Source organism: Rhopalosiphum maidis, chromosome 1 (genome assembly GCF_003676215.2).
Source record: "Rhopalosiphum maidis isolate BTI-1 chromosome 1, ASM367621v3, whole genome shotgun sequence".
NCBI lineage: Eukaryota > Metazoa > Arthropoda > Insecta > Hemiptera > Aphididae > Rhopalosiphum > Rhopalosiphum maidis.
The window spans coordinates 50,162,638-50,190,269 of NC_040877.1; the positions used below are offsets into that span (position 1 = coordinate 50,162,638).

The 27,632-nt window shown below is 25.4% G+C and overlaps 1 protein-coding gene across 6 annotated transcripts; it reads left to right on the forward strand.

The window, feature by feature from the left end:
- Positions 1–851: 851 nt before the first annotated feature.
- LOC113561150 lies at positions 852–27,506 on the forward strand. 6 transcript variants are annotated; one of them, XM_026967391.2, is made up of 15 exons: positions 852–1,471; positions 16,806–17,252; positions 20,840–21,010; positions 22,156–22,253; positions 22,329–22,583; positions 22,656–22,766; positions 23,209–23,310; positions 23,383–23,619; positions 24,247–24,444; positions 24,532–24,582; positions 24,670–24,923; positions 25,000–25,222; positions 25,289–25,376; positions 25,446–25,542; positions 26,173–27,506. In XM_026967391.2, exons 1-15 carry the CDS (start codon positions 1,456–1,458, stop codon positions 26,285–26,287), a joined length of 2,463 nt encoding a protein of 820 aa, XP_026823192.1. In that variant the 5' UTR covers positions 852–1,455; the 3' UTR covers positions 26,288–27,506. The 6 variants fall into 6 exon arrangements, with proteins under 6 accessions (XP_026823192.1, XP_026823193.1, XP_026823196.1 ...); XM_026967394.1 differs by lacking the exon at positions 852–1,471 and adding an exon at positions 14,871–15,130 and having other exon boundaries at positions 26,173–26,310; XM_026967393.1 differs by lacking the exon at positions 852–1,471 and adding an exon at positions 14,871–15,027 and having other exon boundaries at positions 26,173–26,310.
- The last annotated feature ends 126 nt before the right edge of the window (positions 27,507–27,632 follow it).

Below are 27,632 nucleotides of genomic sequence, written 5' to 3' on the forward strand. Positions count from 1 at the left end.
ATTAACAATATTGAATAAAATGGTTAAGTATTCACTTTTATCAAACACCGTTAAGCATTTTTTTTTAAATTTATTGCTTATGATATTTTCCTACTTTCTGTTTTAAAGATTAAAGAGGATACCATAAGTGCAATTTTACGGGGGCTTGAGGAGCTAAGCCTTCTTCATTGTTTACTTTTAATAAAAAAAATATATGTGATTGATAAATTAACAATAAGACACAATCCTATACCTATCTATACATTTATTTATTATTATATAACGGGCACAAGGCTCATAAATATAATTTCATAATTAAATTATTAAGTATAAATACACGCTAAGTCACCAACCCAGTTTATCTACTAATTATTTGAAAAATAATTTTCCCTGACAGACGCGATGTATTTGTGTGCTACAACAGAATTGTATTTTATTTAAAAAAAGACTATAAACATTGGTTTTTAAAAATATACGTAATGGCTGTAAAATTGGCTATAATCGAAGTAATCGAACATTCATTTTTTGAACATACAAAAGATTTTTAGGGCCGCTCAAATCTTCTCCGCCCGGGCCGGAGTACTCCCAAGTCCTAGTCCGCCCCAATTATATGGACTTAAATAAATATTGGAATTGAACACTATTCACGAAAAATATGAAAAAGTTTTTAATCGTTAGATGTCGTCATACAAACCGTGTTTTCATAATAATAATAACAATAATGATAATCATGGTAAATGTATAGGACGACGACGAGTTTTCCACTCGTCGCGTAATTTCACCCGTCCGTCGACGACGTCTGCGCCCCACCGCTACCAGGCGCCATCGCGCATGCGTGGCGCTACAACCGCCGGCTGTGTGCTGCCGCCGTACTGCCGTACCGTACGTTCAACGTTGCGATAATACTCGACCGTCGGTAACATTATTATTTATTAGTTTATTACGTTGAACGTTCCCTTCTTATCCGGTGTCGCGCGATTCAATCATATCTGCCATTATTATAAAATATATAGCAAGACGCAAGTCGTCACTCGTTGTCGTTAACTATATTGTACGTTCGTATGAGATTTACATACCTGTTCATTTTAACGTCGAGTTCGATTGCGCGAGTGTACTCAAGACAAGCGGTCGATTTTCAACGCCTTAAGTGTCGAAAAGAAGTCAGATCAAGACGATCTTGGTACAGAAGGGTGGCCCAACGCCGACCGAGATGGTGGTACCATGTCGCAACCGGATTTCACACCACGTTCAGAGCGATGGTCTTGCGAACTCTTCGTCTGGGCAATGTGAGTAGGTACGAATCACGAAATTGGAATCATTTTGGTATCGAAAGCAACGAACAGTCAGTACTTGTCTGACGGACGTTGACCTAAGTGGACTCCCAACAGATCTATCCGAGTCGGGGTCATATATTACTGGAAAGAACTGTATGGGGAAGTTGCCGTCACAGACATTATTTTATATGCAGGCTTCACAATGAGGAAATTGAGCGGTAAGTGCCATGTTGTGAACTTTTACATTTTTTTCAACTCATGTTTATTCTTTAAGAAATCGGTTAAATCTTTCTATATTCTCAACTTGATTGTTTTGATAATGCATTGTAACGTAATAGTAATGGTTATAGGGCATTCGTCCTAACTAATCATGTAGAAAATGATTAATAACAATCCATTATTAATAACAACTTGTCAAGCTACTTTATTGTACTAATAAATACCTAAGCTTAATGTGAGCTAAATTTAGGTAGATGGTAAATTTACGGTTATTTTATATGTTTATTTACCTACTTACCTGCTACAGCTTCAAATCAAGTTTAAATAATTTCAAAGTAATTGGTATATAAGTAGCTGTAGTACCTATTTATTTTAATTTTTTGAAATTAAGTTGAATTCATCTAATTTTTTTGTTTCCAATGAACATTCTATTCAAAATTCTATAACATGGGTCACCAAATGGCAGCTCGCGAACACATTTTATCTAGCCCGCAGACATAAAATAAATAAAACATATTACAACAACATACATATGTGTTATTATTGTAAATTATTATTTTTGTTAAATATTATTGGTTTTTAAATAATGTAAATATTCGTGTAAATACGTACTTAGAATTTTGATGGCCCGCGAAAAATTTTCAGATTCCTAATGTAACCCTTCAAAAATATTAATTGGGGACCCCTGTTCTATTATATTTGATTTCAATGTAGGTACCTACCTATAATAATTATAAAAATGTATTTATTATGTATCTAAATATACCAATTGCATTTTGTACTTAATTACTACTATTTCTATTAATATTTAAAGTACCTAATAAACTTTAAATTTTTATAGTTACATTAACATTAATCATTTACACTAGTCAATACTAAAAAATGTGATTAACAACATTCAACTCAGACAGATGTTAGACAGATGGTATTTTTATGAAACAGTTTTTTTTATTTTCAATTCTCATGGGTGTGAGTATTTTGTATAATATTGTATAGTATGTGAAAATATAATAAAACAAAGGTCATCTCTGTATTAAATGTATTTATAAATAGTTAATGTAGGTACTCGTGTATGTTTATCTAGGTATCATAATATATTAATTTATATTTTTCTTCTTTTTTTTTTATTAACTAGCAATAGTTATATCCAAGCATAAACAAATAATGAAATTAAGTTATTTTAATTAAAAAAAAAGTTTTTACTTTGTGGTTTTTATATATCTACACTTTAACAGTATAGATAACTGTGGTCTAGGTAGGTACACTGAAATGTGTATTATGTTGCTTATAATATATTCATTTGACACATGCAAACTATAAAAATAATTTAAATTTACTATTTATCATAATAAATGCTATGGCATATGTTGAAACATTGGTTAATTTACTTGCAAATATTTTCATAGTATCTATAGGTAACTTGTATACCTAGTAATTTTTTAATATTAATATTTAAAATACTTGACTATGAAATGTTACATTAATTAAGAGGTTAATTACCAATATCAAATAATGTTATGAAAATTATATTAAGTATCAATGGGAATAAATTATAAATTTGATCTAAGTTTGTTGATCTCATCATTTTGATTAGTCCTATTTCTCAAACTTGGAAAAAAATTTTTTCTAAATAATACCACTGATTATAAATACTATTTACAATATACATTAATTAGATATTTATTAGGTATTATATATTTTGATGGCCCTAAAACACAGTATAATGAGGTAACTTTAAATTGTGTAAAAGTATTTTATAAAAAATTTAAATTTTTTTATTCATAAAAGTATAATATTTTGGGAAAAAAAATATTCTCATTTTAAAGTTTCTCCATATTTAATAATCTAACTAGTGGTAACAATAGTATAATCAACATTGTTATAAAATTATGTGATTTAGGTAATTAAAACATTTTTTTCAAGCAAAATCAAGATCACATCAAAAGAAGTTAGTTGCTCCCAGCAGTAACATACTTTAATATGACATTGACTGATTACTATGTTAAATTTTTTGAAATGTCTCCTATTATTTTTGCTGTCTGCTGTTTTTCAATTGTATTCTATAAGGTTGCTTTACATTAGGTGAAATAAAATACCCATAATAAAAACTCATGAAACTGCTTGTGTCAGATTCATCATAATTCATCATGCTACTTCCCCTTGTATTTTGATTGTCCTAGTTGAAGAAAATATGAGTACAATCTGTGGTATAAGATAATTTTAAATATGATGATAGGTACCTAGTTGATATAAATGTGGTTAAAAATATTTTGTTACTTTATTACCTTAATTTATTTATATTATGATTAAATACTTAATTAATTATGTCAACTAAGTAGTGACTAAACCAGTGGTCGACGACCGGCGGCCCGCCCGTCTATTGTATACGGCCCGCTTTAAATTCTACAACAACAAAGTTTAATTGAATATTAAAAATTTTTATTTTTGTCTGGCCCGCGAACTCTTATTAATTTATGAATGTGGCCCGGGAGTCCAAAAAGGTTGCCGACCACTGGACTAAACTATACTATAGTCAGATTTGTCTATAAACTATACTTTTTGATTATTATCACATTTTTTTTCCAAAAATAAATTTTTTAAATAATAACGCAAAATAATGATTTTACCAAAACTGGGAATATTCTCTAATTTTATATATTTTGATATTTAATACAATATACCTAGTTTCTACCAGTTCAATAATAAAAAACTGAATAATCTGTACTACTCTATGGTAAATTTTGAGTTAAGACTACTGTTGTAGGTACCTCGTCTATGAGTAGGTCACTGTTATGACTAATGGATGACGTGTTAAAATTGAATTCAATAATTATTGCATACAAAAACCAATTCTAAACCAGTGACGTTGTCACAATTTCTAAGAATATTTTATAATTTATTTATTTATTACCTACCCATTAATACGATAGATCAGACTAAATTTTGCTAACTTGGCAATGATAATGCATGAGCTTAATTTGCAATTAAATGTAAGTTAAATAACCAGTGTATTTTGGACAAAATGGAAAGCTATTGGGTTTGTTTGAAATTGCCCCCCCCCCACCAATTAATTTTTGGCCTCAGATTATTCGGAACGATAAGCTTACAAATTCCAAAAATTCAACTTAGAATTAATTACAAATTAAGCTTCATAACTTATAATGATCAAGTATAATTTGGACTTGGTGGGTGGCTGACTTTACCGACATGTTATTTTTCGTTTAAATATTCAAATTTTGAATTCAAAATATTTTGTAAAAAAAAATTGGCCTATGTATTTTTGATATTCATAGAATTTTGTAAATAGTACAACTTTTGAGGAACAATTGTAAAAAAAAACTAAGATAACATTTTTAATATCTATCAATAGCTCAAAATTAGTCTGAATATTTTTAAATGTGTACGTTTTATAAAAAATAACAAGTAGTAATAGTTGAATGTTTCAAGTTCCTACAAATTTTTAAATATCGAGTTTTGACAAAATGTTTACTTAAAAAGTTCGTACAAAAATTTTGTAGATGCTTATTTTTTTTTATTCCAATAAAAATAAATTATGAAAAATCGTATACTAAATTTTAAATATTAAGTAGGTATCTATTTAAATTAAAATTGTTTATTAGTTTTGTCAAAATTTGAACTTTAAAAGCTCATAATTAAATTGTGACTATGAATTTTGAAATGTTTAACTGCTTTAATTATAACTTAATAATCTCGTTAATAATGTATGTAAAATATTGTATTAAATTTTCATGCTTTTATCTCAAACCTACAAATATACAGCGGCGTAGCAAAAATAAGTTCAGCAGAATCAGTTTAATATAATCAGCACGCTTTAATATTAGAATGAATTATTTGGCTTATTATCGAGCTTTAAGGTAAATATATTATCTCTTTTTGAACGTTGAAATTTTATGATTTTTTTAATTTTTAAACGAATTTTGATTTATAATATTTTATATATGGCCATACCTTCTTTAAAACATAAAATACCGATCAATTACAAACAATACTTACAAACACAGATTATTATCATGTTCTTAGCTTTAAGTTTGATGATAGTTCAATTTACTCTAGTATTTCAGCGTCAATTACATTAAATTGGTTCTACTAAACTCAAATTCTCTTTAAACGTTGTTGTACATTAATAAGACAGAGATAACTTAGAACACTTGCGGTTGCTTAATTATAATTATTGATTTGATTTATATGTTTAATATTTATCATTTTATAGTACTTGTGTTGTGGGTAACTAGGTAGTACCTAGTAATTTATAAAATCATAAAATGATTATGAGAAGTATCAGAAACTAATAGTACTTGAAATGATAAGAGGTTGGGTAGGTCATTCTTTTAGGTGCGTATAGTATTAAAGATAAAAGCTTAGCCATAAGTTATTCCACATCTGGTAAAAAATATTGTTATAATGTACATTATACATTTATTGTAACTTTCTTGACATTATCCTTATATTCCAACATCGAATTTATTCTAAACTCGCTATGAAACGAAAGATATTGAATAATTTGCGCAGCGTAATGACTGTGGCAGGGCTTTAATAACAATCGCTTATTTATCAGTTATCATAAATGCATAGTATGTACTAAAATACTTACCTAAATAATAGATAACGGTTTCATAACTTATGAATCATAAGTAGTCTTCATCTAGTTAATCGGGGAAAGCGATCTACCAAAACTACAAACAAATAGTTTATAAAAGTGTATCTCAAAAAAAGGTTATTATATAAAACAGTTGCTTTCAAATTTAATTAACTATCAACAATTGAATCCTTTGATGTATCATGTATGCATAGATCTTCACCATTATTGTTTTATAACCTGCTTTCATTGAAAAATTGACTTATTACACGTGTATTGAACATTTATATACTATGTTTTACAACACGTCACAAATAAGCAATGTTCTATAAGTATGGGCTCTAAATTGTGGATCTATACAATTTTCACTATAATTTAAAGTTTTGTAAATAAAGCCAAGTTGATTCAAATTTGACTATATGCATTCCATTTATCACTGTAGTTAGTGGACTCTAGATCTACTTATCTCATAATTATAAGTATAAAGGTTTTTTCATTTTTTTAAAAACTTAAAACAGTATTTTTTAAATGTCATTGCTTGCCGCTAACCTAAGCTAATAATAACATACGACCCCTGTAATCATGATCTATAATTTCTGTTACTGAAGTTTGAATTTGAATTTTTGTCTTCAGAATTTCCTGTAGTTTAATCTGCACACATTAAATAACCTTTACTATATTTACGCTTTCCTTGACAAAGGGATTCGCCTATCTCAACAACACAATCGATGGCCGCCATTTTTTGTCATTTTCAAAAGTAATCAAAAACAACTTCCTGGCACAAGTTGAACCAATCAATTATTCTGTGTTTTCTCCATTCTATCCACTGAACAGTCAAAATTTAGCATTTTAGAGAAATCTAGTGAATTTAGTATTATACAATTTAAATTATTTCTAAACGTAACGTCAGAATTTTTTTCTAGCTCTTGTAGTTTCTTTTGAGGCTCCAAGTTTTGTTACAAAAACTCGTATGCACCAATAGTCAACGGAGAACTAGCGGTAGCGATTTTAATGGAAATTTTATGGTATGTCCAATAAAATGTTTAATATTTCATGTTATTTAGTCTAATCATATATATCAACACGCGGGTTGTTGGTCAAATCATTATCAACGCAATGACTTAATCGTAAAACTGTCGTGATTATTTTGTGTATAGCGCTTAGCACAACAAAATCTATATCGCAACAATTATGGTATACAAAAAATTATAAATATTAATTACGTAATTATTCAACTATAATTTGTCTGATTTTTTTGAAAACCAAATCATAATCATTTTTATAAATTGCAATACCATATATTTTCTCTGATATTTCTTCCCCTCCAGTCCATTTCACCATTTATAATAACTCTATCACCCCATAAAAATGTATACAGCTGTACATATTATATAACCAACACAACATATTATATTGTGTTATATAATTTATAAGTCATAATAAAGAATAAAAATAAATACGTTTGTGGTTGTAATTGTATAATTATTTTTATTCTACTATTCTACTCATTCTGCTTTATTTTACTATTAAAAAAGAATACTATAAAGCATGGACGTCCTCAGACATTTTTCTAGGGGGGGGAGGCAAAATTAATTTAAAAAATAAATGAAGATTTTTTTATACATTTTATACTTACATTTTATTTATAGAACATTACTATGTTTTGTCATTATTACATTAAATTATTATTATAATTAGGTACAGATAATGCTTAGGAAAACAAACTTAAAATTCTATAGAGGGAAAGTGCCCCGTCTGCCCCCCTCCTGGGGACGCCCATGCTATAAAGTAAAATACGTGAAGCTTTTAAATTTCATAGGACACCGTTAGCTCAATTTATTTTAGATTAGTCATTTAATAATTTTTTTTAAATTTATTTAAAATTTTTAATTAAATTTATCTCTTTAAAATAATTTAAAAAACGGAATATGTACGTAACATCTTTTTTTTGTTTTTAAAAATCAACATTTTTAGTATTTTTTTGATTTTGGTATGTTAATAAATTTCTCTTTATAGCAATTAAAAGTTAATTCAAGAATCCTCAAGTTGTTATTGAAGTAGTTTAATGTGTATAGCGGCGCAAAATCCTATAAAATTGTAAATTTGTGTTCAATAGTTAATTTAAAAATTTTTATTTCGTTTTTTAATAATATGTACCTGTTAGTATAAAATAACAAAATTATCAATATCCTCGTGAAGACCCTTTTTTTTCTTTAAATATTTTACAAAATTATAACTAAAATTAAGAAGAAATATTGGCAAAAATCATTAGAAATAACAAGGGTGAAGTTGTTATTTTTAAATTTGATAATTTATTGACTTACGGATTATCGTTAAATGTTTAACACATCCAAAAGTGACTATAGCTCAAGGACGAGGTACCCTCAAAACCTATATTGTATAGTTTATCGAAATTCCCGTTTTTTAATTTGAAATGTAATTTATTAACTTCCGTTGACATTAAAAATGTGTAAACAATTATTACAATTTTAATACATGTATTAAATCATAATATGTGTTTTAATCATGCATGATTCAATTAAATGTAAAATCGATTTACTTCTGTTTTCATATTTAATTATAGTTCAATATGAACAATTCACATACTTAATCATAAAATAATTTAATTGGCTATATTATAGTGTATAGTAATAAGGAATAGCTTATACTTATACTATTATACTGTCACCGTATTTTGTTTAACTGTGTTTAGAATTTTATTTTATTTACCAAATTAAATAATGTTCAGGTAAAATGATTTCACTAGTCATTTATAATAAACACATTTAAATAACCACCTAACCCGTGGTGTAGTTGAATTTTTTCAACTATGTAGTATATTGTGTTTACTGGTTAACCACAGGGCTTACACGGAATACAAAGACTGTATAAGTAGTAAGTACTTTAAATATATCTAATGTAGGTAATAATTAATAATAATTTACCAATATCAAAAATAAATATTGTAGTCAACATAGAAGTATTGATTATGGTTCATGAATAATAAAATTGTCTATTGTAGATTGAAATTAATTTGACTACCCCAAGTTCCAATGTAGTTCTTATTTGTGTTGATTAATATTATTATAAATTTCGATGTTTATTAAGGCATAAATTATAAATAACTTCGTGTGTGGCCAGTTCTATAACCTGTGGTACAATTTAAGTTTTGTATTCCCTAGATTTGTACCGTATTTATTATCAAAAAGTTATTCTTAAATATTGTAAAGTAAAATAATAATAAAGATTAATCATTAATTAAAAAAATATATTACCAACATAAATACTTATAATGATATTTATTTCTCATTTATAATTTATTATGAATACGACATGTTTGGTTTAGCATTTATTTAAATGTATACAATAATTCGTATACGGTTATTTGAGTTTATTCATATTCGTTTTATTTACTTCGCCATTTTACTTTAATTAATAACAATTTTTTATATTTAATAATGTTGTGTAATATGTAATTAATAATTATAATATTTTAATGCAGATTTAAATATGTCAATTTCAAAGAAACCTAATTTTTTTATTATTAATAATAATAATAGATGAGGTATATCTTATAATAGTTCTAATATTTTTTTCACATCAAAATCCAATTATTTAAAAAAAAAATGTTAATAATAATTAATTCATATCAGTCATTAGATTTTGAGGCCTTGCCTTTTTGATTGTATACTATAATTGTTATACATCGTTCTATATTCATCAAAAATATTTTAAATCAGTTTTTATATTTTCCAGTAGGGACAAACTATATCAGTATCAGCTATACTGTGATCAATAGTATACCACCATTTTTTATGTAAAATAATATCCAGCCAATGATTATGAATTTCTAAGTATATTTTTTAATATTTTTAGATAATTGTCATCATTGATAAAATCATTAAAAACCAAGTACCACCTAAAGATACTAAAAAGATATCAACTAAAAATATTTGTAATTTTTATTTATTTATGTGCATAGTATCATTAAATCATCACATTTGTATCATACTTTACTTATACAATTATAGGTACCTATATACGGAATTTCGTGATAGTATCTACAAATAATTTTGTCTTGTTATAAAAATTTGTTTAGATAAAAATCATCGCGCAAATTAATATTGTTTTTTTTTTTTTAGTCTAATTATTAACAATTATAATGAATCTAAATTATTAGTTCATTTTTAGTGTTTTGTTTTGTGCAAACAGGTTTAATGTTATTTAATTGAAGATAGAATTCCAAATCATTTTTACTTACATGAAAATCATTGAATGCCTTTCTAAATCAACTTTTTGTTATGGTAATTAATAATGTTAATATTAATTTAATTTAAGCAACTATCAAATTTTTTAGATTAATTACATATTAGGGTTATCTATAATTTTGTTGTTGTTAACCTCGTTTATAATAAATATAAGTATGTAAATTATCTTTATCTATAGTAGAACTATATTATAATTAAGTTTTTCAGAAAATAAGTTTTATATCCAAGAATTTGATTAGAAGCTTAAAAGTACAAAGGTACTTAATGTGTAATGTGTTCTTTAAAATTTTAATAAAATACCAATTCAAATAAGATTGTAACGGAGATTTTAAGTACTATAAGATTTATTAATTAATTTAATAATATATAAAAATAATCCTAATAATAGTATATTTCGGCAACAGTTTTTAGGTGAATTTAGAATTAACATAAGATACAAGTTAAATTATTTTGACCCACAAACTAAAAATAAATTTAATGATAAATATTTGAATCAAATTTTTACCGGAAACATCAAGTATACAGCTTGACCAAAGATATATTATTTTAAGTTTGACTGTTCTATTCAAATATGCTTTTTTACACATTTAGAAATAAAAATACTCAATAAAGTTAATATTAATTTTACATTTTCTAAAATCTCATACATTAAAAAGTAAAAAGCTATTTATTGTTATATACAAATATATAAAAGAAAATGGAGGAAATTTGAAGTTTTACTGTAGTACTATTTTTTGATAATATTTCAAATTTAGATCCCTATGTATAGAGTATAGACTATGTTTTATATTATTATATATTTATTCCCAACATAATTTAAAATATTATTGTTTAAGAATCGTTTAAATGTAAAACATAAGATAACAGAATCTGCTTAAATCGTATTCCTACGTAACATACCTCGTTTTTACTTTAATCTAGAGACAATATTTTAACATATAAAACATTAAAATACGATTTGTATTATTCAGTGGTCTATAGATAATAATATACGTTATAACTTGACAAAAATATATGGTTATTGGTTTGGTTACATTAGTTAAACAAAAAAGTATGTTTCAATATTATAGACTAAACGTCATTATATTTTAAGTGCTTTATTATTGTTGTTTAGACCTTGGTTGAAATTGATAAATATAAGCACGATAAAATACAAATTTTTCAGTTGAATATTTAAATTAAGATAATAAAACAATTTTATTTATCCGAAATGTACTAATTATTTGTTTCAACGGTAGTAGATGGATAAATATTTCAGTCAACAGGTATTAATCACACTCCCGTATTATACAATAATACATATTTACGGATTTAGATTTATTATTATTTATTTATTTTTATTAAATTTTAACTCAAAGCGAATGTTAAATCTTTAACGAATAACTCTTTAATTCCATAATCATAAAAAAATATAAGGCTTATATTTATAATAGTTTATTTTGTATTTTAACTTTGTGATTTATTATTTTCTTTATCTTCGTAAAGAAAGTTGGCACCAGTGCTCGTGTAGGTAATGCATTTCAGGTAGTCTAGGACATGTTGGACGAGTAGCCCTATATGGTTCGAACTGTAAAGACGTTACCTACCAGATCGTTTAACTTTTAACCAACAATATGCTTAAGACTTATAATATTTTTAAGCTTAAACTTGACTTAAATACTTTTAAAAATACCACAGGGATTAATTTATTAAAAGTAAGGGTTTATGTTTCCATCGTCTTAAAATAATTAATCTTCCCAAGACGCTACATTATATGCTAACTCGTCATATATAGGGTGTCTTACTGTCATTGCCCTCATATAATATATACCTGTCTGCCTATTAAATGGGTTCACCTGTTTACTTTCTGTGTTCTGCCCTAACATTACAACTCATATAAATTAATATACTTAATAATTTATTAATTTACATAAATTGACCCCCCTCAGAATTTTAAATAACACGTACCTATAGATAAAAGTTTTTATAATTTAGTTTAGATAAACAAAATAATATTATAAAATTATAGTAAATTTAACCCTTAAAAAAATATTAAATAAAATAAAATACCAACGAAACAACACCCGTTAAGACATTTTATATTTATTGTAAGTATATAATAATATAGGTAATACTAATGATATTAAATTACATTTCTACTTATATTATGTAACTTGCATTAACTTCTATAATATACGTTAGTTATCGGGTAAAAGATTATTAACTCGTTAAACATGATTGGTTTTAATGTTCTTGAAACTAATAAAATCATATCAGCTTTCAGTATATATCACGTTCTTTGTGACAATTTTAAATAAATTATATATTTTAGAAAATTATGGAATATACTGGTTTTATGAAATTGGGTTTTTTAAACTTTTAATTAAGTATATAAGACTGTAGTGTATGAGTATTAAAAAAGTTTATGTAATGTACTTTAAATATTGGAAACCCCATAGCGTCTTTGGTTAAACCAATTGTATTTATTCCTTAGTTCAATGTTAAAATATTTTAAACTCATTTTAAGGATAACTCAAATCTGCAATAATATAATGTGCGTGAATCGTGGAAACATGTTGATGAATATATTACAAACATCCCTATTTCGTTTGTGACAACTAGGCCGGTCACGTAAAACGAGGTTTTTGTGTGAATACTTTTCCCTTCCAGATAATAATATATTAATATATGCTCTAGATTACCGTGCTTACTTTCAGATATAGAGCATTAAAGAAAATAAATATAAATACGCGATATTTTGTATTATCATAGTACTTACTACCTACTTAATTTCTGCAAGGACTTCAAATTTAATTCCGTGGTAGAAATTCTTCTAAACCCTAAACTATCTATTTAGTAAATCGATTAATTATTTTGAATGACGTATAATCACAAAATATACAAAACTTAATGTTAACATTTTAATAGTTTGTACATTTATGATTTATGAAAAGAATACTTTCTTAAAAATAACAAATAAGAATTTAAAAATAATGTTTTAGTATTTATATTGTAGGTATACCTATTCGGCTATTCAACGTTTTAAGTTTTTTAAGGTTACAGTTGTTTTTCTTTGATATATTTGATGATCTTATTACTAAATTGTATTGTGTTATCGTGGACTTATTATTTTTTAATAAAACCTTTTGATTTTAATATTTAGAGTAGACAATTAACTATCAATTCTTAGCATTACTAATACCAATTATTAAAATGAAAATTGATTATATATTTATATATAAACAAAAAGAGAGTTACAATGTAATACAATGCTAGAAACGTGAAAGTGAAACTAATCAGTAAAATAAAAAAATAAAATACTGCTTAAATAATATCTATCAACAATGGTTTAATACTAGACACCTGATTTTCACTTAGGAAATTATTAAGAACTCTCTATATTGTATATTTAACTTAATTTTCATACTTCAGATATATAAGTTGTGTATCAGGTATTTTAAATAGGTATTTATAATTTTCATAATAATTTTTATTTTTATATGTTTTTTAAAAATTAATTGTTTATCTTGAAAAATTTGTTCCATTTCAATAGTTTTTATGATTTACTTAAATGAAACTCATTAATGATCATCTTTGTTTGTACACAAGGTCATTGTTTTGCCTAAAGTGTGCATAAATCGTTAAACCTAAATCATAGTCCGAGGGGAAGAGAAGGGAAGGGGAGAATCAAGATGACGACCATATGGTGTGTTGTGAAATTCCTGGGCTACCCACATTTATTGTACCTACCTGGCGTTATGAGCTACTTTCATCTGTTATGCATTTACATATACCAGAAATAAAACCCAAGTTTCCAAACTTCAATACTTGAATTCATTATTATTTATTATTATAATAAAAATAATTAAACTGTGAATTATTATAGAATATGCTATTTTTAATAATATAGTATATACAATACTTATATACTTTTCGGCTCTAAGCATTATTCTAAATATTACATTGATATTGGGGGATATTTTAAAATACAATGTATTATTATATTCTCGTGTAGTCATTTATGTTATAGTAGAAGTAAATTAATATCGATAAAATCATAAAAATCTCAATTTTATTAACTGTCCTTGCACAGTGTTTGAATTGAGACTTATACCAATTAATTAATGTCATGTAAAAACCAGTATGATTAACTTGTGTTTTACCACAAATAATTAGAAGCAGTTTAGTTTAAAAAAAATAGTTAAAATTAATAAAATACTTATATTATAATATGTACATTTAAATAATATTATTAATAATATTGTGATTAAAGTTCCAATATTATTATATTGTTTATTAAACTTATTGTTTTAAAGTTAAAAAAAAACCCTAAAATCATTATGTTAGTTAATTTGTTTATATATGTATCTTTTTATATTTAATATTATTATTGTATTAGTAAAATATAATTATATTTGTAAGAGCGTATAGGAATATTATAAAATTACATACTGCAAATGCTGCAATTTATGGTAAACGACTATAGATGTCGCTGGCTGTTCTTGTTCGGGGCCGCGTGGGTTTTGCAGTAGTACTGTTACTAGTTGCCGTGTGTACGTTGAAGTTGGTCTGTGGTTGCTCGTATCATATTTGTTACGTTAAATCTGTATGTGTATTTAATATACGTTACAGCAGTGTTAAACGAACTATATTTTAGTCTATTGTTATTTTGTGCGGCTTATGTGCTTTATTTTATTATTATAGTTCAAACGTAAGTGATCCGCGGTTATAATTTCCTGTTGTTTTTTTTTTTTATAAAAATGAATTAACTTTCTTATATTTGTTCGTTTCAATTAATTATTTATATTAAGACGGTATATAATACTGTTATTCCTTATTATAAAACATATTTCTATACATAATAAACTACTCGTTGGCTTATATGACAATTATGGATTGCTTTTATGTTTATTTGATTTATCAAATAAAATAGCTATTTAGCTATATTTATAGCTATTGCTTAATTTTGGAAAACTATTCCTCCTTTGACATTTTATTCCAATTGTTAATTTTAAATTTGATTTGATTTTCCGTTGCATGTGAGATAGTATATTTTATCTAATGTATTTTATTTATTGTATAGATTTGATCATTGTTTACATACGTATGCGTTAACTATAATGTCGTTAACATCTGGTTTGGTTTATTGGTAGCAAATAACAATACTTTTTCAGTATATAAAGGCGGGAAAATAACACGTCCCTCCTGATTTTAATATTTTTCCCCCAGAAATACGACCCTTCGTAATACCCTGGATTGGTATCGTATAAATAAATGTGGGTGGTTTAATAGGCCGTGTATAAATGCAGTATTTGTGCTACCAGATTCTCCATTAAATTGTTACAAATTAATCTTTTATATTTAATATCAAAATTAATATGGTAGGTTAGGTTCCTATTATGTGTTTTCTTCATATATTTCTAAAACTAATTTATTTTAAATATGAGAACTAAATTTACATAAAATACGTTGGCTTACATATTTTTCAATCTAAAAATCATCTTCATTTTTATATTTTTTAAATACTGATTATTGCTTATATTATATTCAATACTTAATAGTTACAGTAATTTATTGTCGTCTGTGCGGGTGTTCGAGATATACGTGATTTCGTGTCAAAACATTCCTTTCCGTAATAGGCGAGGAATGCAATGTCAAGAACCTGCAGTCTACTGTTAAACAAACATAAAACAACATTATTTTTTAACCTATCATTCATCTTGGTCATATTTGTTATTTCGTCTGGTTTCAAATAAAAATGATAGATAATCAATATCAATTACAACACTGAAAAAATATCAAATTAATTCATATTCTATAGATCTATTTATACTACTATTTCGATTTTTTTATTTCGCAGTTCCTTGGTTATTTGTCAATTATATAAAATATCAGTAGCCATACTAAAACATTGCCAATAATTAATATGCATAATATATGCTTACATAGCATACATACTAGTTTACTCCAATTGTACCGACTTATAATACTAAAGTAGTAAGAACTCATTAAATTATATTTCTTTTACGCGTTCATACAATAGTTTCTTTTAAAATTTTTTTACTATATCTTGTTATTTACTGTTTTGTATTTCATATTTGTATTATGTAATTAGGTTGTATAGTTGAATAGATGGTTACAACAATGTACGTCTATATATATATTATACATTTTACTAATCAAAGTATAATAGTTACATATCATCTAATATACAACTTTATCTATGTAGCAAGTGCTTTAATAAATAAATGAATAATTAATAATCGCCAGTTTTTTTTTTTTTGATAAATAATGATATCATTAAATTCAAAAGTCCTTATATATTTTGTTTTCTATAATAGGTCATGAAATCGCCCCACTATTAAGCAAATGCTTTTCAACTATTTTTTACTGCTACAACATTCGTCTTAATTTTAGATAATTACTTAATGTATATCGTATATAGTTCTCTCTTCTTATTTCGTCCATGTATTGTTTATATATATATAGTTAACGAGTCAAACGGATGTATTTTGTTTGAACATTTGATGATCATGTCTGATATACGAAACAGTTTATGGGCACATCCACCTTTACCACCCGGCAAACGAATATTAGATCGTTCAAATTCTGAAGACAGAAAATCAACTTTTGGATTTATACGAAAATTTCCATCCGTCCGCCGCAATAGCAAAAAAGAGAATTTGATGGATACTACTTATGAAAGTTTTGATAGTCTATTCGAAGACAATGATATAGTATTAGTTGAGACCGAATATGTTGAAGATTCCAATAAGAATAAAAAGCCTTTTACGGCAATGTTCAGAAGCCGATCTGATGGAAATTTAGCTGGGTCTTCAAAAAGTAGTTCTATTATGTCTCACGAGTCTGCAGAACCAAAAGGGTTTACCAAGTATCTGAGAGCGCTGAGTGGAAGTTGGAAAAATTTGTTAAATAGTAAGTGATAATAAGATCAAGATTAAAACAAAACAATAGAATATATTATAATAGATTCTTGTAGTTTTTGGGATTCGGTATAATAGTACCTATAGGATATAATACGTGTTAAGCTATAATGTCGAATGTCAATTGAATAGTTCAAACGATTATTTCACCAGGTATAATATTATATAATGTACACGTAGCTACGATTTAAATAATATATACCCGGACGTACGACACGTATTCAAATCAAATGAATTAAACTCGAGAGCTCAGCTGAAAACAAAAAAATTATACCTAGTTCGATTGTACGGAATAAACTGTAATAATAATTTATATTATTGTATTTAAACGTGTGTGTCCATTGTCCAAACATACTCGTGTTTCCGTCTTTTCTGTTCCCCTCGTATCAACCAAGCAATCATTTTAATTGTGTTAGGTGGGCTATACATAGTATTTTAAATATACATTTTAGATCATTGAATACAACGTTGGCGTTTAATCATTACAAATAAATTAATACTTGCAACACTATTTTACCATAATGTAATGTTTTAATGACTAATAAATATAATTATCGTTGTATTTTTGTTACTAAAAATTTGAATAAACAAATATTATACATCCATGCTCGTATTGTTTCAAATATTCAAATCTTTAAAATGTATCATGAATTTTTACTTTATTTTAGTAATATTTAGAATATTTAAAATTTAAAATTTATTTATTTTACTTGTTTTATAAACAATTAAAAACTATAGTTATATTATTTCGTTATTTTTATGGCATACATACAAATACTAATATAATTTTTTTTAGAATTTATTGAATATTATTGATATTATTGTTAAAGCAGCAGTTCAATGGCATTGTTTAGATTGTAAAATCGTCCATAATAATTATATTATGATCATTAATAAGTGAAATGTAATTTATTTTAATGAGCCTTATTGTACATCAATAATTATTATTGAATTGAAAATAATACATTGGTTATGCGTGTTTACATAATATACGATTAGAAACATAATTTTATTATAATTCTTTAATCTTGATGTATGGACATAGAGTTTCATGATCCACGAATTGTAGTTAATATTAATAAGACGATCACACCTGTATGTGCTTGTCTTCGTCACAAAAATATGACATATCAAATTTACAAAACAATATTTTATTGTTTTAATATTTGAGTAAATTGATTTATTATCAAACTTAAAGAATGTTATCTGTGTTTATACGGATTTTTTACTGTATTTCAATTTTTTGACGTGTTAAGATTAAGTAAAATATTGTGATTTAAAAAATTCTAATATAAAATACAAATATAAAAACGAGTATTTCTAGTTTCTACTGCATGCAGATATATCGGATATGTATAATATATCTTATTATGGCTACTGACTAATTTACCAGTATTGGTTTTATCTATATGATTTTTAGGTACTAGCAGGTACATATAATATTATTGTAATACATATACATATCTTCATAAACCTACAGGTGATTCATGACGTCATGGTAACGCTTCCCGTGTCGCACAAATTTATAGAATGAGCCCAGCTATAAAACATGTCAAAAAAAATGATTTATTGTATTAATATTTTGTAATATATACTTTAATATATTTTAATGAAACAGTTAATGTTTTAAATTACCAATTCATTTTTCAAAGTAATTTTCATTATTACTAAGTTTATAATTAAAATATGAACTTATTCTTAAATTAAACTTGGCCGCTAGTTTTGAATTGATAATACTTTTTACCTATATAATTCAGGTACTTGATTTATACGAATAACTTTAGTCAGATATTAATATACCGTTGTATCAACTAAATTATTCTTTAATTTCCAAAATATTTCATTAAAATAAATAATCATAAATAATTAACATTTTGGTTGCCATATTATTTTTATTGGTTGTTGTTTTAATATAATATGTTAAATATAAATTGTAACCTTATTATAACGAGCAATATGGATATAACTACCATAATACTTAAGATTCGCTTTATTTGTTTATTTAAATTTTCAACTTTAGGTAGGTCTTGTATAAAATAGGTACATATTTTATTTTTCATTAAATTTATGAGTATAAAAAGATGTTATTTTAGGTTCAACCTTTAATGAATATATTTTACATATGGAACGTTTTTGGTTTCATGAGTAAGAGAAGTGGTACATATTTATTAAGCATCTACTTACCACGTGTCACCCTTCATTTTTAAACCAAAATTAACATCTGTTTTGTATAATATTTAACGCAGGATACTATTATGGACGTATACACTAAAAGTTTAAGATCTTGTCTCTTATCAAACATAAATAGTTACCAAATTGTACTTTATATTATAATTTATATTTATAGATATTTAACCTTATCGTTAAAAATACTATTTAAATAATATTCAAAGTATTCATTTATGTTGATTGCTTAGCTTTTTTCATCGATTATAGAATTTTCTACAACTTAATACGTGGTTTTAGTTATACAGAATTTGTTATTATTTTGCATTAGTGCATATTGCAATTTAGCGAACTTCATAAAAAAAAAAAAAAAATGACAGAATATTATATATTGCTTCCCACGTATGTTTTTTGTTCTTTTACAAAGGTGCAACACCTACATTTTAGTTGTATTCGCAACCACGCAAATTTCCAATTTAAGAAAACTGGTTTTATTTATTATGTATTATATTCTACATTTACACGATATAGGTGTTGCATGTGTTCGAATCTATTCAGAAAATCAAATCGAGGTCATTAGGCATAGTATTTAAGTGTTATTTTCAAAAATATGTTTATCTAATAGATCTACTCATTTATTATAATTTTGAATTACAATACATATACCTACTTATAGTTACGCAAAATATAAATTATATATTATATTTAAACGAAAACTTATTATTATGAAATGTATTCTTAGCGGTATAGTGTTTAATGTTTAGAACACATGTCCGTTTTTCTCTTCAAAAAATATTAGGTACTTATTATTTATATTAACATTTTATTTATGTTAAGTCGTAGAATTGTTGAAGTTGTAGATAATAGTTATTATACTTATAAACATACTTTATTTTACGTATTAATATAATATAAACAAAAAAATAATTAATGACATATCAAACATATTATAATGTTGATACTATTACAATGCTGTTATTTAACTGATAAATTGTGTAATTTTCAATCCAAAGATTAAATATAGTTATAAAATTATTAATGATTACTATTGCTAAATATATTATTTATTTTTCTAAATAAAATGAAATAACATTATTGTTTATACATATAAATAAATCAAGGTTTTTTTGCTTATGTGAATAGTGATTTTTTACATCCTTGAACTACCCTCCAAAAGCTTTTGACTTAGTTCTATGAGGCTCGACAACATAACTCCCCCTGACAAGTGCTCGAGTTTCAAATAAGTAGTTGCTGGCTTTTGTAAAATCAGAGCCATTGTTTAATAGGATGCTGAACCTTTTAAAATCTTTTATAACTTTATAGTATATATAGATGGAATATATGTGTTATTATAAAACGTATTTCGTAATAAAATGTTTTTTACTAAAACTATTTGATGTACTGATGTTACAGTTAGCAGTATGAACAAAACTCAGAAAAATGTTCCTCAAGTAAAAAAAGTACCTCCACCAGCCATTCCGGATTCAGTTGCATGTCGACATTCAGGTAGTAGCTTTGGATCAACGGGATACAGTAGCTCCAGTGATGATGCATTTCTCGATCCAAATACTTGTATCAAACCAGGTAAAGTGTTTCGAAAAAAATGCTATTTTTTATGTATTAATATTTAATTTATCGGTATGGATATCTTTTAATTTACATAATATAATTTTATGAAAGTCAATAATATCATCTTTTAAAAATAGTATGCTCTAAAATTATTGTAATACCCTATCTCTATAAACAAATTAAACGTTCAATGCATATGGTACCTATATTTAAAAAAATTTCAAAGCACTACTTGTTTTAAATCTATGACCCAAAAACATGCAACATAGAAAATTGATGTCAGCAGAACCAACCTCGTGTAATTAACTTAGCATTAGTGTGAATTGACTTATTATCAAACTTAAAAATAATATTTGCGTTTTACATAAACTTTTTTTTAAATATTTCAATTTTGATGCAAATTATAAACATGTTAAATATTATGATTTATAAATGCTCAAATTTCGCTTTTAGATTTAAATATTGTAAAAAACAAATATATAAACACAGATAATATTCTTAATTAAGTTTTATATTAGGTAAATTTACTCTAATATTAAACTTACAGTACAAGGTTGGTTCTAATAAAATCATAATTTTTGAACTTTTTAATAATTCTTAAAAAATGATAAAAAGTGTGAAACTTCTGACGAATTTGTATAAAAAAATCAAATAGTATACAAAAAAAACCAGGTGTTTGGTATTTGTTTTGCTCATCTTTAGCATATTAGGAAGTATGATATTGCGTTAAATCATCACATTAAAAAACACATTTTGTTTAGATTATATGTTTTTCCTTATTTATTATTTTACTTTTAAAATTTAAATACAAGGTTATTCTAACTTGGTTTAGTTAAAAATAATTTACAAATTCTTTTTTTTTACACCTGTTAAAAGCTTACTGTTAAAAGTTTTATCCATGACAAAACATGTTAGTAACATTAATATTATTTAAAAAACTATCTTTTGAGATAAAAAAAAAATAAAGCTCTGAATAAAATAGTATACATAAAAAAATAATTTTAATTAACCATGTTTAAATCAGAATCATTGATGATCTACTAATTATTTTAAACTAAAAGCAATGGTATATTTATTACAATCAAATAAATTATATTCTCTATATTTTGATACTTTTTAACTTGTTTTTGAGTTAAAATTAATTTATTTTGTAATATTAGATATCTATGATGCAGCAGATACTTACTGCCCTATTGGAAATAAATCACCATCGTCACAATTTAATCATCCAGCTTTCACATTTCCAGGATCTACTTCGGTAAATAAAATCAACATTTTTATTTAATTTTTAACCCTCAATTTTCACTTTATATAAATATTATGTTTTGCTTAGTATTCTCAACCCTGTGGAAATATAAAGATGTATTACCACCAATTATCACTTCAGGAAGATCAAGGAATTGATATGACTCAAAGTCCTGGTCGTGATAGTCCTGGTTCATCCGGTTCTGGTTCTGGATCTCGTCACTCTACAGCGAGTTTAGATAGTGGTCGTGCTTCAGGGTGCCATCTTCGAGGAAACACTCATTGGCATCCAGAACTTAGTCCATCTACTAGAGTAGAAAGACTTCTCAATCAAGGTGTTCCAGTATGTATTTGATTTTTATAATTTAATTTTTATTAAATAATAATTATGGATTTGATTTGTATTTATTCACAGGATAAAGATATAATGTACAGTTGGTTAGTTGATCTACATCTAGAAGAATATTTACCTTTGTTCATATCTGCTGGATATGATATGAGAACAGTTTCAAAAATGACACCAGAAGTAAGTTAATTTATATATAGATAGTTATATATATATACATGTATAGTTAAATTAGATTAAAAATACCAAAGACCATTATAATATTTCTGAAAGACTTATTAAATATAATATAATATGCATATTTAAAGTCTATAATAGATGCAGTGATTATTAACTGTTTATATTAACTGTTCATTTAATAGATATAATTATGTATTTATTTTATTTCCCATTATTTGCATTAAGGTAAAAATAATAATTTAACTTAATTTTTAACTTTTAACAATATTTAATTTTAAATAACATTTTAAAATAATTAGCTTAAATCAATTGAATATTTTATATTAATATAATTAATTTAAATATATACTTTGTAATGTTAGAACGATTGTTAATTGATTTAAAGAATATTCGAATATTTAATTATCTGTATACTTATATTATTTTCATTTTTAACTTATAGGATTTAACTGCTATTGGCGTAAAAAAACCAAATCATAGAAAGAAATTAAAAGCAGAAATTGGCTTATTAAATATATCTGATGGACTATTAGATTACATTCCCGTAAGTATTTTTTGTTGTACCTATGTACCTCATTTATTTTTTATTATTAATATTATGTATAAAATTGTTTAGGGATCATTAGATGAATGGCTTAGATTGCTACGTCTTGAAGAATATGGATCAGCGTTAGAAGCTCAAGGTTATTCTACAATTGATGATGTAACTCAATTAACATGGGAAGATTTAGAAGATATTGGAATAGTTAAACTTGGACATCAAAAAAGATTATTACTAGCAATAAAACGAGTAAAGGATATTAAGGCTGGCAAATCATTTGTACCTCATTCTCCATATATTATTCAAACTCAAGTGAGTAAAAATTATAAATTTTAAAAATGTATCTAAATTAAAATTAAAATAAAACATAATTTACCCTTAGAAAAAAATTTTAAAAATATTTTTTTATTTAGCAATTAGTATGTAGATTTTTAAACAAATTTTACTCTTCTTTTGTAGCTCTTAAAAAATATAAAAACAATAATTTATTTTTCACTAAAAAACAAGTATAATGAAAATTTAACTAATACAATTATTCTAGTTAGTTTATATAATAATATATGGTACATTTTTTCATAAAAAAAAATATCTTCCTGATTAAATGTTTTTAAATATAAATATTCAGAGAATATTGAGGTTTTATTTTTAATAATGTAAACGCTGCACTGCATTACCCATTTTGTTTTTTAATTTACCTTAGATTTTTATTTTCTTATACGATTTTTAGTGGCCAACATATTTTAATTTTATTTATATAGTAAACAATGTAGAACTATGAGTTATGAAAATAGGGATGTAAGTACTACAAATTGTTTCTTGAATTTTGTTTCTTGTAAAAGCATGTTGTGAATATTTTAATTTGCATGTCTAGATTTTTATTTTTTACAATGCTTTAAATTTGCATTCATTATTATTTAAATCGTATATTGCATCCAAAAGGCCTGCATCGAGTCGCCATTAAGCATTGTAAGCAGCAGTTCTGGATGTGGAACAAGTATCACTAACATAAGTTGCGGTACAGGCAGTGTTGAACTTGATTTGCCTCGTGTTCATGCCACGTATCACAGCTTTCATCAACCTTGGGAATTAGAGAGTAGCAAACAACTATATTGCCAAACAGATATTGTTCCCATCAAGGTATAAATCTATTTTATAAATTATAATTTGCTATCATCATGTCTTGTTGCTTTTTATCAATTTCTGAGCTTTTGTCAATTTACTAAGTCCCCTAGACCTACTCCGGATTCGAACTGGACACTCGAATTTCAGGAATCGGTAAAGCATTATTATTTCCCCCTTTGATTTTTTCTAAATTATATTTTAAATTAAATGTTTATTTATTAATATTTAATATAATTTTAGCTTAGAGGAGCACATCGTGGCAAATCATTAGAAAGTCTACATGAAAATATTAACTCAACAACTGGAGGTACGAGTAGTTTTGTCGGTCCACCACAGTGGAGACATCAACAAAAAAGTTTTGAAGATGGTGATTTAACACCAACAAATGAAACTTCTATTCTTCATGAATGTGGTGGTACATTACCTAGACCAAGAGGATTAGTTAAGCCAAGATTAGTGGCTAAAGTTCCAGCTTTATTTACTCAACAAAACATGTATGATCAAAATACACTAAATTGGTTTTTTTTTATGTTTACATAAATAAAATAATAATATGGTTTTTGTTTTCAGAGAAGACTGTTCAGGATTAAATACATTGAAACGTAGACCACCATCTCCACCTAAACGCCAACAGTCTTGTGAAGATAATAAAAAGTGTCATCAAGTAACTGTTGTTGCTGATCTACATTGTATTCCGACGTTACAATCTAAATCTTTGAGTAAATGGACAATAGACAATATGTCTCCTAAACATAACCTAGAGGATCATATCGGATCAAATGCAAGCTTTAAAGTAAATTATTAACAATATAATTGATATAATTTTCAATAAAAAATTATAAATATATATTTTCTATAGTCAAATTCAAGTACTGAATCAGATACTATTCCATTTGCCAATGAAAATGCAGGCACAATTAAACAGAGAACAATTAGATCTACAAATGGTTAGTCTATAATTTTTATTTGTTTATTTCAATAATTAATATAATATTTTTCACTGTGTTCGATTTTAGAACTAATTCAACCTATGCTTGCTGAAGGATCTCACTCTATGCATACAACTTCAAGTTATTCAATGCACTCAAGTCAATTTTCGCTAATGCCTCCAAGGTAAAAAAAAATATTGATATTTTATATTTGTATAATATAGAATTATAACTGAAAGCTCAACAAATATAATTAACTAAGTATTAACTTTTGTTCCAATCAATAGTTTAACATTTTCTAATTATTTTAACAATGCTTATAAACTGATTTAACTTTAATTGATTTTTAAACCAAACCAAACTTAAGATGTTTGGTTCGAGTTAGATACAATTTAAATAGTCTTGTTCAGCTTAAGTATATTAAATTTAAAATAAGTTTTACTTAGATTTTGTTTTTCTTTAAATATCCGAATATGTTTCAACGCTAATGATTTTTAATAACAGTAATACATTTAGAACAAAAGTTATTTTATTGTCAATTATTTCTGTTACACCATGGCATCATGTAGTACAATATCTTGTACTCAGAGCCATGCCGTTAAGATTTGACGCCCAGGGCAAAATTAAAAATATTTGCCCCTTTTTTACTTATTATTATGCATTTCAATTTTTTTTTTTTGCGCTCTCTTAAACCATGCCCCCTAGGCCCCCCTCCACGGCACGGCTCTGCATATACTAAATCACTAAATCCTTATAAATATTGATAAAACATATTTTTATTTATTTAATGTTTGTCTTATATTTTTTATGACAGTGGGAAAAAGGAACCAGCAGATGTACTTAATGATATTGGAAATATGTTAGCCAATTTAACTGATGAATTAGATGCCATGTTAGAAGAAGAAAAAAGACAAGGTCTCAATGATTAAATTAATTAATTTTTCGTAAAGATTAAGTTAATATTTCTTACCCTAATTGTAAAAAAAAAAATGTTCCATCCAGTAAAAAAGAAACAATTTTTATGTTCCTTTTTTATTTCTGTATATTAAGGTTCAAATTGCAAGAAAAAAATTGTAATCTTATTTATGTCTTACTAAATCTGTCAATGTTAGGCTATAAAAAGGGAAACACCAATTGTAATTATATTCACTTCTTGCTCTTGGGTTTTAATTTGAAATTAGTTTACAATTTTAGGTGTATAGCTGATACTATCCTTATCTCACCTATATATTTTTAATTTATATAGATTGGAATCAGCCTTATGAATTTTATATATTATTTCAATAACCACAATTAACTATGCCATTACTCAAATTTATTTTTGAAATTTTAAGACATAATATTATATAATTTCTATTCAACTAAAATACTATATTTGTTACTATTAGTGTAGACATATCACCTTAAACGTCTTCCTGTTTTATAATTTTAATCGAAGATATAACTTGTTTTTACAATTTCAAAAACTTTACCTAAGTTATATAGAGACATTATATTATATTTCTAAATTATTATTTGTAGGTAGCTATTTTGATTAGATTATTAATTAATCATAGGTAACTATTTAAAAATGAATATTATTTAAAATACTTTTAGAGACAACATATTTGACTGATTAGAGAGAGGTGCACAGTTATTAATCTTTGAACCCTGAAGATTTATATTATTTAAATAATTATACAATGTCCTTGGATAATAATTTATATTTGTTAGTATCAACATAAATAATTTAAAGAACTTTGGTGAAGCTATTTATTTATTTTTATTAGTTAAAAAGAAATTTTTTCACTAAAGTTATGTGAACCAATCTTCACCACATGAGAATTTTATTTTAATTATTCTTTATGGGCATTTCCATTCCTTAGCAAAACAACTTTTATATTGTATCTATAAATAATAATGCAGCTATTAGCTTTTTATTTAAGATACACCAAGTAAATTCATATTTAATGACTCCTGCAAATTGGGAAGAACATTGAATTTGTAAAATGTTATTTAATGATTAAATAATATTTAGAATCTAAACATTTGTATATTATTGTAGTATGTTTATAATATAAACTGAGGATAACAATTTTATTATATTTATATACTGGTAGATTTTTATACCACAAATTATTATGTATATTAATAAACAATTTTAAATAATTTATTGTGTTTGTCTTATTTATTAGATTCAACCTGTTTTACTTGACTTAGAATTGATGTTAGAAATATTTTGATATATATATATTTATATCATATATGTTTTGAGCAGTTAGATTTACACAATTA